The sequence below is a fragment of the Apus apus genome, chromosome 15 (genome assembly GCF_020740795.1).
Source record: "Apus apus isolate bApuApu2 chromosome 15, bApuApu2.pri.cur, whole genome shotgun sequence".
In the NCBI taxonomy this organism is placed as follows: Eukaryota; Metazoa; Chordata; class Aves; order Apodiformes; family Apodidae; genus Apus; species Apus apus.
The window spans coordinates 11233742-11249379 of record NC_067296.1 but is presented as its reverse complement, the minus strand read 5'-3'; the positions used below and the strand labels follow the sequence as shown (position 1 = coordinate 11249379).

General features: G+C 41.4%; 1 protein-coding gene across 3 annotated transcripts in view; it reads right to left on the bottom strand.

The window, feature by feature from the left end:
- The window catches only part of PHACTR3 (phosphatase and actin regulator 3), a 98541-nt gene that overhangs the window by 16062 nt on the left and 66841 nt on the right, over positions 1–15638 (bottom strand). For all 3 annotated transcript variants that reach the window (XM_051633307.1, XM_051633308.1, XM_051633309.1), the window contains exon 8: positions 11630–11783. In XM_051633307.1, coding sequence (XP_051489267.1) covers positions 11630–11783 — 154 coding nt within the window. The remainder of the gene's footprint in view (positions 1–11629; positions 11784–15638) is intronic.

The window sequence follows — 15638 nt, the reverse complement described above, 5'->3', positions numbered from 1 at the left end:
TTAAAATGTATGTTGAAGGGCCTTCCAACTGAAACCACATGCTGGTTATGATCTAGGTCACACTGTGCAGGTCACTGAAAATGGTAAATAATATTTCATTGCAAAGCAATAGGGTTTTTTCCTTATTACTTTTCTTTAAAGCAGGAGTAAAGCTCTAGAGCACTGTGTTCCCACAAGAGAAAAACAAAACACAAAGGCAATGTTACATATCTTAGATTTGGGCAAATTGAGAACATTGTGGGTCTGATGATTCTGAACAAGCAAACAAAGGGACTTATATAAATCCCAGGATTTTAGTTTTATCCCATTATGTAAGTATTAACATTATATTATCTTAAATAAAGACATCTGCCACTGCTGAAGTGATCCTAAAATCAACTCTCATAGAGGCTGCCTGAGCAACAGTAGGGAGTCTCCAAGTCAATCACTAATAGACCAAAAGCAAATCTTAGCCCAGTGGTAGGGCCTGCCACTTTACTGAGACTTGCCAAACAAAACTCCCAGTGGAACAGTTGCAAACCCCTGGGTGCTTACCGAGTAATGGTAAGTACAAAAGAGAAAAGAAAAAAGAAAAAAAAGTTAGGTTTTAACTTCACTCTATGAACAATGCCTAATCCAATGCTTGTGCTTGATGTCCTCCAAGGAGGCTGAGGCTGGGTTGCCAGCCACCCTCTGTAAGAAAGTCTGTAGGCTCATGACTCAACTTCCTGGCCAGCCAGCACTGTAACTTCAGTCACCACAGTCAGAGGAAACAGGGACAGGAAGAGAGAAAGACGTGTCAGTTTGGACTGTGGCACTAGCCAGGTTTCAGAGTCCATCAGACAGAGATACTGTACATGGATGGAAGTGTCCCCAAATGTCCTGAATTGAGCTAGAATGTTCACTGTTGCACAGCTAGTATTAAGATCCACAGTACTGTTCACTAACCTATAAACAGTTGCCCCTACTAACAGATGCCACTGTGATATGCAACTGTGGGATTTGGGTCACTGGAAGGAACCACAGCTGGATTTGCAGAGAGCAGAGAAATAAATATTGGTGTGCATGCCTAGTCAGCCTCCCTCTGCTGTCTATATGTAAATTTTCCTGCACCTCCTCATTTAATGCAAAATGGTTTGATAACAGCCATTCTTGTCAGAGATAAAAGCTGCTGAGGGTTTCCCCATGCAATGTGAGGTCTGGAAAATACACTTCTCTGTTCCCTGTAACCTGTATTTGTATATAAAGGGCTTTTTGACAGTCTGTAGAGTCTGTGAAGTGACAAACATCTGCAGGCATATTTGCCGCTGCCAGGTGTTGGGTAAAGCAACAGCAAGGATTTACCCCAGAACTAGTGGTATCAAGCTGAGTGAGCCTATGAACCCAGCAGCTTCAAACCCTAGCAGGAGAGGGCATGCCATTGTGGTCTGCAAACTGGTTGTAAGATCAGGCTTTATGCCAAGGGATATCTTTCTTAATCATGGAAACAAGTCAAGGAAAAATTAGCACTCTCTTGGCTTTGTGTAATCCCTAAAGAAAAAAACCTTAATTATAGTGGTTTCTAAAGTTGCAAACGTGTCTGGGATAGACAGTCTCTGCTGGGACCCATATCTATGACTGCACACCTACTATCAAATTGCAGGGATCTCTCTGGGAACGCTCTCCCTGGCAATGCAAGTACTTGCTAGTTTTCTCCAGTCACTCACCCACATAGCATCTCCTTAGGATGGGATATCCCTGCCTTCAGATAGCATGTCACCATCTGTTCTACTATTTTCTGTTTCTCTCACGTACACTATTGTTAGCCCAGCATTTTTCAGCAGAGCTAGACCAACAGCTTGCCTGCATGCTGTCATTAACCAAAGCTGGCCAGGGACACACAGCCTTTGCCCACAGCATGCTCTGAATCCTGCTGCTTTACTGCATTCCCATTTATTTTATTTAAACCTTTTGCTTTTTTCAAAAGTTCTCTTGAGCTTGTGTTTATTTTCAATGCAAAGAGTGTTCCCACTATCAGCATGCAGAACATAATGAGAAATTTCACTGACAACTCAAAGATGTGGTCCAAGCACTCTGTAGAGAGTGAGTCCCCTAGTCCCAGTGATGGGAATAATTATCTGTTTTGTAGTTATTTCACTGGCAGATCTCATGGTGCTCTGCAAAGCTGGTCTGTTGGGTTATCTCTGTCGTACAGAGTAGGAAAATGTGACAAGTGTCTTGTCTGGAAAACCAGACTTGCGTACCCTCCAGGGACCTATTCACTCCTCACTGTGAATCGTGTTTCTGTGATTTTGTTTTTCTTTGTTTTTAAATCGGGCTGTGTGAGGAGTATGACCTGTCATTTGATGTCACAAAGCCTCCAGACCATCAGAACATCCCTGCTACCCCAGAGCTTCCTGCTCTAGCCATCCTTGTGGACCTAAGCATGATGTTTCCACACAGCTATCATTCTCTGTTTTTTCCTTTATGTTGTAAACAGGCTGCAAAAAGATTTCTTCAAAATTAATCGCATGAGGCCTCTAAATACAACTTTCCTTACCACACTAGTACTGGTTTGTTTAACCTTTCCTCCCCCTCCTTCTCCTCCTGTTGAGTGGTATTTGGAAGTACGGTAGCTTTTGCAGACACCCTCAAATTAGCCTGATCTCTGTGATAGACCAGCTGCTATCTGGAGAGACTGTTGTGAGATTCTGTCTTTTTTTAAAAACAAACAAACATGATTTCTGAAAAACTAATGAAGTATTAATTAATTCAGAATTTAATTTGCTTAGTGAATATTATAATCTCAAGCAAGTGACAATGGCTGTTCATCTGTGAGCTGTGTAGTCTTGATTTTGAGGGCTCTTTTAAAAAAGTGAGGCACTCACTTTTTTATTCTGGTGTGTCTTGGTTGTGTAGTATTTTGTATAGTGTCAAGAAAACTCTCATATATTTGTACAATCACGGACTTACTAGATTGAAGGAACCTGTTTCCTAGTTACCTTGACACAGTCCATGACATAAGTGGACTTTCAACAGAAGGAGGTACTCAACTTCCAAAGGTGTTTACCTGTTTCTTTTTTATTTCACTGGATAAATACTTGAGCATGGACTGATAAATCTGGGAGTCGTTTTTGGTGTGTGACATGCAACAGCTACAGAAACTGAGAGTGCATTCCAGGAAAAAACCCCACTTTCAAGAGTCTGGAGAGGTCAAGGAAGTGTGCTGGCCACTTGGATGATTTAATTATCCTGAAAAACAGATACTGAAGGAAACTTGCAGGGCTCTGTTTGACCTAAGAAGCTCCCAAGTTACACACATAAACAGGAAATCCCCACAAGACCTGATTATACAGCTGCAGCTTGCCAGGTGGGCACAGGCAATGGAATCAAAAAGGTTTTGCTAGAGCTACATTTTAATAATTGATATGACTGTAAAATATTTATTAAGTATTGTTTGATTGGAAACAGTGACCTTCTGTTCTGACCTGTTTTTTTCTCCTTCTCACCTCCCTATTTTCTAAATATTTCTTTCCTTCATTTTTCGCCCCCCTGCCTTTTCTAAGGTTGTTTCCAAAAGGCAGAAACAGTGCTAGACTGACCCAGTTTTTTTATATAAAGGCAGTGAGCCCAAGCCTCTGATTCCTGGGAGGAATTAAAAACTTGAATGAACCCGGCTAAGGAAGTTGTGCTTAGAGCCACAGGAGGAGGAAACTGTAGTAACTCTGTGTATTTGGAGGGCCAGCAATTGTACTGTATTAATTGTAGTTTCCTTGGATCACATGTGATGAGCCAGTTCTTGGAAGAGAGTCCAAAAGCAAGCTTGAGTTCTTCACAAAAAGGTGAAGATGACTCATCTGACAACAGTGGCCCATAAATCAGGGATGACTTACTGCTGTGGTAGGAGCCATGTGCCCTGCAGGTATGGCAAATGCAAAGGAGACACTGCATGCTAAGAAAACCTTACCTCTTCCCTTCCCCAAGCTAAAAGCCATGGTACAAATTTTGTGGGAGAATTAATTCTATCCATTTAGTTATTCTGCAGACAATTCACAGCAACAGTTATGGTGAAATCCATTCATATCTAGTCTATGCATAAATTTGGTTAGGTTTAAAAGGAAGGTGAAGGAAAACCAACACAGCACAAACCTACCCCCTCTCTCTTGTTCCTATGCTTTTGAGTGGCAAGTCTGAAATTAGTTATGTTAAAACTAAAAAGCATGTAAAAAATTTCCTTCTGGCTGAGACTTTGCTTCTACCAGTTCACAGTCTTTTAGATACACACTGTCTGTCTTTGCTCCTGTTTCAACTGCAATGAAGTGCTTGGCTTTAAGTGCATAAAATATTTTTCCTGAATTTGATGGACAGGTTTAAAAAGTATTTAAAAAAAAATCCTAAACATTACCAGTAACACAGTGACCATTCCTACAAATGGTGAGGGCTGCCACTCAATGCCAGAATCTCTGCTCAACCTGTGGTTCATCAGTAGCTCACAACTGCTACAGCACCTTGTTCTGGTCAGGTTTTTGTCATTAAAAAAGCACAAATGGCTGTGACAACCAGAGTAGCTTACTTTGGTCCCTATTGATTAAGCTCTGCAAATTAAATTTCAGGAAGTTCTTTCTGTAATTGTGCTGCAAATCCAAACTGATTGAAGGACCTGAATCATAATCCAGTGTAAGATGAGTCGTTACAGAGTATTATTATTTGCTTTCTGTGTATTTCCGTTTTGGTGTATGACTGCACGTCACAGGCCAGATCTTCAGGCATGTGTAAATGCCTAATTTCTGGGAGAGGAGCTGAGCCTGAACACATGCTGCCACTTGTAGGCAGTTTGGCAGAGCAAAACAAATGCACTATTTTAATCCCTAAAATGTTTTCTCTTGATTACACTTGCTTTAGTAGTTTTCCTGCAAGTGTATTTATATGACTATTCTCACTTGTGATGCATTACAGCTTTTTGAACCCTGAATTTTTTATTTCTAGTTTCACATGTGCCACTTACGCTAGACCTATTTGAGGAATTGACTCTGTCTCCCAGAAAAGGTCCTGGCTATTCCTGTCTGCATTTACACCTGCTGCTCTGCTTTTCCCTTGCCTGCTGCTCATTGACCTGCTGCCCTTGTCTTCACTGTGCCTGGAAAACATATTTGATTATGAATTCCTGGAACTGGAGTCACAGAAGTAGAACAGAACAGTGTGAGTAGTTAGCGTCTCCCCAGAAGACAATCTCTCATCAGCTGTGCACTGAACATGTGAAACTTTTTCTTGTCCACAGACAGGAGTAACTACCTCCTGCAATGACTCTTGCACAAAGTAAATACCCAGCATTTTTAGCAGGAGGTGCATGCTGAATCCTTGGTGATAAGAACCTGCAGAGCAGATTTGAGTTGTGTGCAAGTTGTTCAAATGAAAATAACACACAGGACTAAGTTCTCTCTGTTGCAGCCCTTTATAAATTAATTAGTGTGTTCAAAAAATTATTGCCAAACATCCTGTGGGCTGGTCTGAGGCAGCAAATTGCTCTTTGTGGTTCAGCTGCAGATCATGGCTCTTACCCAGATTTGATAGTGTTCCATAATTAATTGTGCATGCACTGTGCTTCATTATGGAAGCAAGCAAGCTCCTCTGGTTGAAGAGCTTTTGTCCAGAGGGTCTATTATGATGGCACACTCAGGGCACTTAGGTTTTTTACTTGCTGACCAGGGATTTGTATTAGTGAAGCTCGCTCTGTTACTGCAAAGGTAATACCTAAAAGGGAACAAAGGCTACCTTTTTCAAGAGCTTTTAGGTCGTTAAGAGGAAGGGACAGGGTAGTCAAGGTATGGCACGTACAGATAGATGTATTTGAACCTCTACTAATACACATATTGGAGCTGCACTGCAGCTCCCTTGGACCTGAAGAGCTCTGTAAAAAGGATGCTAAACTGACTCATTGCTTGGAGACATTGACAAAACTTGAGCTTTCTCCCTTTCCTCCTGTTTTTATGCTTGAAGACTGTCTCAGAGTAACTCTGGCAGCTGACACTAAAGCTCACCCCCCTGACTGTAGGCAGGGTGCTGTCACTAGGTACATAACAGGGCTTCCAGGTGCTTGTCACTGCCTGACACCAAGGAAGGGCATGTGGAATACTACTGCCTATGGGCTCTGTCAATCTAAATCCTGGATATAGCTCCAAAAACTCTCAGCTATCACTTGCACCTCTCCCAGTCCTTCCCCTCCACCCCTGCAATATTTTTCTTTTCTGTAGCCTGAAAAGCTGAGCCCACAATGGAAAAGAGACAAAACATTAAAAAAATCCCAAATCCTCACACAGCGCCAGGTTTAGAAAGCACTTGGGCACTGTGTGAGTAGTTAATAAAATACTGCAGCCACATGCAAATCTCCAGCAGCAACCCTCCAGCCCATCCCTGCTGCCAGCATCTCCTCTTGCTGTGTAGTGCAGAGGAAGGAGAACGGGAGACTCCCTCAGCCTACACACACTCCCACAGAATTAAATTGTAGCTCTATATATAGCTCCAGTCTCATGCGAGGAGCTGAGGCTTTCGCAGACGCCCACGCTGTGCTCACTGCGTCTATTTTTAGCATCAGTGGCAAAGTTACCTGGATGATTTCTGCCAAATAAGAATGAAATGCATTAAATTGTACACACCTAATTAGCAGTGACAGTTGATTTGTCTTTGTGCCTGCCCCTGCCTTTCTGTCTCTGGAATAAATCTGTGTCGAGTTTTCCCAGCCTTCTGAAATCAAGGCAGTTCCCTGATTTCTAGTTCAGTGAGTGGGAGTTTGAGCACAGTTGGAGCTTTATCAAAAAACCTTTATAATCTCTAGGTGAATTTAGGCTGAACTGCCTCAGTTCATTGTCTACTTAATAGATAGTATTCTGCACTAGGGCTACTAGTACTTCGTACATACCAACTCCGCCACTCCTTAGTCAAAATCAAATACAATATTCCCCAATGTTCTGTGGATTCAGCCCTGTTTCCCACTGAATTTCTCTCTTTGGAGGGCAATGCCTTTTCAGTGAGCAAAGCTGCACTGAGATGTTTCTGTGAGGAATTTGCACTGGACGTGCAGTTCTTGGGAAAGGGGGCACAGCTTTTGTTTCATCAATAGGTAAAATTTTCCTTTGTGATCGCTCTGTGTTGAACTGCTATGCTCTTTGCTTTTAGGCTGCAAATCTGAAGTGCGGTTTGCTTGGTATTGTTCTGTCTCCAGCAGCACTCTAAGCTTCATGGTCTGTTACATGAGGCTGACGTACAAACCAGGCTCTAATCTGGGTGTGCATTTAGCTATGTCTGCAGTTTCTGGGCAAGTCAGCTCGAAAATCCCTTTCCAAGAACCTCAGGGCAACACTAGAAGTACAGATTTCCAGATGTGGTAAAGTACTAATAAAGATACCTCCTTTTCACTTTACATTTCCAAGAAACCTTGTCCCAGCATGATCCGTGTACTCATGCCAAGATTTGAAATGTGGTAAACATCAGTTTTAGGTTCTCAAGTTTTGGTTCCACTCTGTGTCCAGAAAACAATCTTTCTTGCTGTCTGACTCCTTTGATGCCCACATTTCTGTATCTGAATTCCTGTCTCCATACTCTGAGTGCTGCTTAATGCATCGTGTCCACTTATGCAAAAATCCAGGGAGGTGAAACTGAATATGAAGGGGAAATTACAAGTATAATCTTTTCTGGGAATTCATGTTTTCATTGAAACATTAAATAGTAACGGAGTGTCTTTGACTGTGGTTATACATGGCATACTTGAGAAGTATCAGCCACCCAGGCCATTCAAACATTAACTTTCTCAACAGTTAGATATCAAATTCAATTAAATAACCTTTTCTGTGTCATTCTTCAGTCTGGCAACTATTTTACTCCTCCAGGTTTCAGCTTAAACCCCTTCTTCTAGAACAAAGTGAGTCTGTAAGGCAGAAAGCAGTTACTGCAAATAATTGTACTTGCAAATGTCTTCCTGCCTCTTGACACAAAGAGCTCTCAATTCCCTGAATTCCATTGGGGGCTTATTATCTGCACACCAAACACATCATAATGGGAACCAAGACCTGTTGGGAGCCCTGTTGCCTAATGCACAGTAGAATATTGCAAATGCACACCACAGCCTGGGGCACTGGGAATGCATGAATTAGTAAGAGAAAACACTACTGGAAAGGAAAATCTGGAGAAAATGGAATATTGCCATTTTGGATGGAGGATGGAGGGAGATGTTCATGTTTCCACGGCAACAAGTGGTAGATGAAATTGGCTGGAGCATGAAATGTGGTGCATACACTTTTCAAAACCAGCAATGCACATAAATGAATGCTTGAATCTACTCATGCTGCAGTCAGTCAATAATAAATCTGAAGTCAGTGGAGTTGCACTGCTGTAAAAGTAGTCTGTCCCTGTATAACAGAATACCTCAGTTTGTTTTTTGTGATGGAATGAGTGGGAAAATGAAAAAAAAATAGGGATTTTTACCTTCAGCTGCATAAACACTCTTTAGCATGATAACAGAGAGTTTGTTTCCTCAGCAGGTTCACAAATACTGTTAAAATGTGTTACAACCAGAACCATTTTAAAAAATAGTTGTTCTGAGAAAATGTTATTGTCTCCCCATTTTTGCAGTCACACAGACACCAACATTTGGTGTATTTTGCACGTTATATACATCAGCTCAGCTTTCTCTCCAGAGTACAGAGCTGGGCTATGTTAGCTGTGAGGCAATTTGCTAGACAGCTAAAGACTTTTAAATTCCTGCAAATGTGCTGAAAAACATTGCTCTTGAAAACAGCTGCCTGTTTACTTGCCATTCTTATGCAGACAGCTATTGAATAACTGCTCAGTAATCTGCCAGTACTAAACTACAGGTCTGTAGCCTGATGCTACATGTGGATTCAGAGCTGAGCTGGCAAGTTCTGTTGATGTTATCCAAGTGTTATTAGTGCAGCAGCAGCAGCAATGTGTTCTTATCTGCATAGGTAGTGGCAAAAAAATAAAACAGACATTTCTATTGATGCCCATGTCCCAGTCAGTACTTCTCACCTGAGCTCTTAGCAGAATATTCCTTAGCCATAAGCTTCCGAGTTGTCACAAGGAGACTCTGCTGCACAAATACTAGTGCAATGAGTGGATTTAAAGATCTCAAAATCTCATGCAAGGTTTTCATTCTGCCTTATGTGGTTACATTTCCACACTACTGCCAGGTTGTGCTCTGGGGTGCTCTGGATTTTGTACTCTAGAGGGATATCTCTAGCACTTTGACTCTTTGGTCTTTACCCGTACCCATTTTTACTTTGGTTTTTTTGGATGTGTTCTTTCTTTTCCTGGTATAAATATTTTTCTACATGCATCCACCACCTGAGCTTGTTTGCACGGTCACATTCTATTCCGGTGGATGAGTTAGGGGCTGAGATAAGCTCTGCCAGTGCACATATGGGATGGAAGTAGTGTGGGAGATTGCTTCCAATCTGTTTTGCCGTTCCTGTCTATTCCAGCAATCTCTGTACCGTCTGTTCCCTGACATGTGCTGAATCTTCTGCGTTCCAGGAGGAAGGGGCTAAATTAAAGCCTGTCTTTCAGCACTTGGAACAAAGATGGTTTTTTTATGGCTGAGTCACTGAAGTTGCTATATGCTTTTACAAGGCTTCCACTCTGTGTATGTGTGTGTGCTTGCATGCTCCATGTTTGAGGGTCAAACTCTGCCTTCAAGTGTGTTTGAGGTCCCTTCCAATCCAAATCATTGTATATGACCCTCTAGACATTACCAATAAGACTAATAGCCCACACCACAGGTTGTTGCAGAAGACAAGGGCAATCAAGTATGGAGGTTTCCTTCTGAGCATCTACCTATAGACAGTACATTTCCTAGCTTCTAGCAATGACCAGCCCTTTTCTTCACCAGTAGAGCAGTTTCCTTTTTAAGTCCTCATGCTAACACCTGACTCTAGGTATGCCTCTGTTAAAATAATTGCAATAATTCTTCAGGCTTATTATTAAGCAAGCTAAATGGTGAATGATAAGCCTGTAGTTACACCACCTGGACTTGCAGTTCCATTAGACCTTTTACACTAAAAAAAGTAGTGAATATTCTGTGATGGTCTGAGTTAGTTTTAGGGAGAAGTGGAGTGGAAACCATGTTGTGTATTTTAGAGCCTTAAAATTAGGCAGCTGACCTATGAAGATATTTCACAAGCAGTTGACTGATCAAAACACTGGAATTAACAATATCTAAGACCAGCTTGAAATATTTCCCTAAGATGAATACACAGGGTTTGCAAGGTCAAGATGATCTAGATGGAGGTCCATGACACTTTCCTTCCTAAGACATTGGGTATTAATGCAGCACATCTATTATTTGTTCTGCCTGTAACTCTTTGAACTTCATGTAAATTGTAATGTGATATTTTCTACTTGTATGAGATGTGTATGTTTTTTGTGATAGGGACTGTCATCTGCTTGTCTTGTGCAGTCAGTGGCACAATGCACTCTTTCCCTTTGGGTGTAAAGTGCTACCATGATACAAAGAATAAATAGCAATCACTGAGCCTGGAAGAAGGTGATTATTCCATATCCAGCATTGCAGGGCCATCAGAAAGTGCACCCAAAATCTCATCTGTGTGGACTCAGCAGCTCATTTCTTAGTTGAGGGCAAGTGTGATGGTGGCAGTGATGTTTTCCTCTGTAAACTCTGGTCCATTAGGACTTGTGCTCTGATCCATATGCAAACTTTTCATTCCTTGTCTCCTTAAGTAAAGTTTAATCAAATGCACACATGTGAATGAGCTAGTCTAAATATCAATAAATGTTTCTTTCAGGAAAGGCTTGAGATATTTAATATTTAATAAGCCTTGAAAATGAACTTCTGTTCCTGTTTCTCAATTTGATTTCAAGCATTTTGGCAGCGAGCAGTGCTCACTGTCCCAGTGAGGCAGGCACAGCACAGATTATTTAACAATTCACTTTGTCTCATCTGAAATATTCATGTTAGCAGATATCCAAATGCAGCTCTTAAAAAAAAACCACACAAAAAACAAATAGTGCAATCTGAGCCTCACAGTTACCTTAAATCTTTGCTTTAGGCTACATGTCACAGTAATGCTGTATCTCTCATAGCTCTACCCTGTTGCCCTGGTTACTGATCAAAACTAGAGCATCCCTGCAGCTGGACTTACACAAACACCTTATCCATGTGAGGGCAATACTGCTGAAGGTGCTTCTTCCCTAAAGCAGAAATATGGCCCCAAATGCATACAGCAGTTTTCCTTGTTCAAGTAAGCAAGCAAGCATGCAGCTATAACAATTGCCTTTATCCTCAAATTCAGCCAGTGCTAACAAAGCAAAATTAGATTAATAAATAATTAGTATTGTTGTTAAAGCACTAGCCTTTCTGGAAGATCTCAAAATCTTGATTTTGTATCAGTGGAGCTGCAAGTAGATTTGGCAGAATTTTATCTCTCACATTGATTTCTGTCTTGAAAATACAGGAATCCTGAATGAAGAGGGAGTTTAGATTTTTTTCAAGTGGCTGATTGACAGCTGAAAATGGGCTATATTAGTTTGTGTGTGACTTTCTGCAGGATATGGGCTTGTGGGTGGGTGACAGTGTCTCATCTGACAATACTCAGATGCTTCATAGTAAAGGGTGGTCCCTCCTGTTCTTGGATAGACTTACTTTGAGAGTTTCATTTCAATTTGCTGCCGGATTTCCTGTCTTTCCTCATCTGTTCTCCTTGGAAAAATATTCCTGTCTTCCAGCTCCTGCTTACTTGGTCTGTTTCGTAGTTTTACTGCCAGCAATTCTTTCTTGCATTTTCTTGGCAAAGTACCTGGGACATGCATTGGAAAGAAAGTTATTAGGAAGACAGGTCCCGGAGATGAAACATGAACATATGAAGAGTGGAAAACCTATAGAGTGACAGTATGTTAGTGTGCAATGAGCAGTTGTACACATTACTATAAGTAGCACTACTGTTGTGCTGGGCTACAGAAGTCCTGTGCAGAACTTCAGCAGAGTCTGAAAATTGTCATTGCAGAGCAGCACCAGTCAGATGGAGTTGAGAGTACTGTCCAGATATGCAGGAACTACAGTTAAATCTCTGTGTTTCCTTCATCTTGGGAGTCTGTTGTGTAATACAAGGCTATTTTGTTTTGGTTCCTTTTTACTTTAAAGGGTTTTTGTTATTATTTATTTAATGCTTCACCTTTTCTATAAAAGGTCAGCTCATTTTTAAAGAAAATGACATTGAATTGGTATTTTTGGCATATGACATAGGATGAAAGCTGTTGTTTTTTTTAAAGGATGCTCTGGAGGTTGTCAGGATACTAAATCCTAAATAGGTTATCATTCCCAGGTATCGGGGTTTTATTTGCTCAGGAACTGTGAGCCTACGTTATTATTATCACTACTGATCTCACATTTATTTGCATGGACATGAGCCTATACCACATCCACAACATACATGTTGGGAAGATTGGGGCAAGACAGTAGTTATGGTCTCCCCATGTGAGCAGGGACAAGTCTCTTGATTGTTGTAGTGGTGTAAAGTTAAACTTCTTTGAAAGTTCAAAGCACCATTTACAGTCTAGAAGCTGTGCCCTTGTTTAGCTCCTTCTTCCTAATGCTCTCCAAGTCTGGTGCAAACATTAATTAAATTAGATTTCAGCCCTCTGTGAAGTAGTAGGTATGCATTTAACAGATGGGTAAAGAAGTTTAATGATTTGCCTGATGCCACACAGAGCCTTTGCTAACTGAATATGTGGCTCCATCAGAAACACTTGTCTCACTGGGGGTCGATGCAGAGTGGGCAACGACAGTGCTTGATCCTTACGGCACAGGAACAAATAGAATTCCTTCTGGAAACAATCCAAAGCACTTTTGGGGCTTACAGACTCCTGCGTATCCCTGAACATTTTCATTTTCACCTGGAAATTTTAAGCAGGTGGTAAGAGGAATTTGTTTATGTCAGGACATTGCTGCAGAGTAACTGGGTGTGCACGCTGAGCGCAGGATCTCCAGAATAGGACAGGATTCCAGCCCATGTACTGGCCATCTGCATAGTGCATTTGCAAGCAGGTCAGTGCATCTTCAGTGCAGTGGAAGCAATACATGTGTACACGATACAGCACATGCATACATCTCTGTCCAGAACTGCTTTGAAGGAAACAAGGAAGCCCTACATGTGTAGTCAACACATTTTTTTGAGATGCACCTTAAATGGTTATTCTCCCATTCATCAGTGACTTCTAAGGTCTGAGCATGCAGGACTATCTGTACTCCCTTCACGCTGTTATAAAACTACTTGCCATACCATAGTATACATGGTCTTTGAATTGCGGGAGGACAAGGGCTAGAATCACAATGTTTATGTGCTCAAATGTCAGGGCTCATTTTCTTCTGTCCCTTATCTCCTTGAAGGCCAACTAAAACTGATGCTCTGCGAGTAAAAGACTGGACCTTTTTGCAACAAGTCAGGTTTTGAAGCTGATGTGGAGACACAGGCTTAAGTGAACTCAGCGTGTGCCCTAGAGGCTTGTATTTCAAAGTGAGATGGAACAATGCAGTATTTTCCTTGAAACACAGCAAAATGAAGCTGCTTTTCAGAGTCTTGACTACTTGCAGGCTGCTCTGCTGTACACTTAGAAGGAGTCTATTACTTTATGAAATTAAAAACACAAATCATATCTGAAAAATCTCAACTTTAACCTAAATCCTGCCGTTGCATTAGAGGAGTAGACAGCATATAACCCACTCAAGATAAACTGTGCTCACTTCATCCAGATGTCTGGATTTCTAAATGGCTTACGCTATAACCACTCCCATGGTCCATATGCACTGATTAATATTTAGGGTATTTCAGCAAACAAAAATGCAAGAGATCTTGATTAATCTGATCTAGTCTAAGGAGCCATTCCCCACAACTGAGCAATTGGGTTAATTCTTGACAAATAATACCTGCCCAACAAAGTGAAAAGAGGGAGATGATGTTACTCCCTTTGGGGAGACATGCCAGGAAAAACTGTGTGATTTATCTGTTTTTGTCTTAACCAGCCCAGTGACAGCCAGTTATGTCCACCTGCTGCAGAAATCCATACCTGATACTTCAGAATTAATAAACAAAACCAGAGAACAGTTAAGACATAAAGCCCAAAACTAGTTGTCCCCACATGCAGTTTCAGCACCCTGAGGCAAATTCCTTTCTGATCACTATCTCAGTGGAAAGTGAACCTGCAAATACCCTTGTTTAAGTATTTTCTTCCTAACAGTTCTCTTTCCTGGTCAATAAGGCATGTGCAATGCTGGTCTGCCCCATAACCAAACTGTCTCAGGTAGGATCTTGGCTGTGGCTTGTCTCATTATTTATGACAGCTCAGCTAGGTCAACAATAAATGCTTTTGAAGTTCTTGCAAACCAGTCTAGGTATATTAAACGAGAAAGGATCTGGAGCTTTCCGGTGAATTCTTCTGGTGCTATCACTGTCACTACTGCATCTGTAGTTCCTCTGTGAAATGCAAACGGGTGCAATTGAATGAATGCTGGCACAAGCAGTGCCACCCAGTGTCAAGATCAGAAGTGTCTTGCTCATGTCCCAGCTTGCAGGGAGTAAATGGGCCCTGCTTATCCCCGAAGCTGCTGTCTTCTCGGGGGCTGAGTTCACACCAGGACTTCTGTGGTTTAAAGCAGTCGTGTTGCCCAGCTTGCCATGTACCTGTTCATGGCAGCCTCCTTAGACGACATCAGGCAGCTGACACTGTATGGCCTGGGTTTTTGCTGTACCCCTAAAATATGCCTCAACATGAACATGAGCAGAGCAAGCACCAGGCTTGTACAAGAAATTAGGTAAATGCACATTTAAAACCTACAAGGACAAGACAGTTCACTATGATCTTCAGCAACGTTCAATAAAATGATCTTATGTGCAAAGCTCCAGCGTCATGATGACTGGGGGAAGTTTTAGGGGTGTATCAAACAAGCTTCTTGGTGCAGAGAATGAAGTTTAGGTGTGAAGAGACTCAAATGCCAAAGAGTGAGATAAATTAATTATGAGGAAGCCTGTGTAGCTACAAAGAAATGAAAGAAAATTCTTCGTAACAATTGTTTTTGTTGAAGTTGGAATGTGTTTTGTATGGAAAGAGGGGTTGTATTCATATCTTGGGCCTCTTTATTGAATTATGAACTATCTTTGTTTGCTCTCCTTGCCCTCAATGTACATCTGGAGGTAATTACTAATCTGTAGAGAGTAAACATTCTATCTGATTTCATAACAAACATGCATTTCTAGCCTTTCAGTTAAGGGATCTGTCCGCATATCTACTGTGTGCTGCCATTACATCATGAGAACTGGGGAAGCAAGTCTGTATGTGCTTCTAGCTTTTGACTTTTGATTTGGGCCATCAATCTCATTCACTAAAGCATTCAAGAGCATATCAGCTCCACCTAACTATATTCGCCAGTTAGTCCTATAAACTTTTCCATTCAGCTTTTACATCAGTTGATCTAGCATTGCCTTATAAAACTTGCTGCATTTAATCCATTTCTAGGCCATCCTCAGTACAGCAGTTCTAATGCTCAGCTGTAGTAAGCAGACATATTTCAGAACTCTAACACTTTTTGTGGAAAGCCAAGAGCTGCTCTGGATACCACTGAAATGTGTACAGTAATCAATGTTCTTCTGTCATCATAA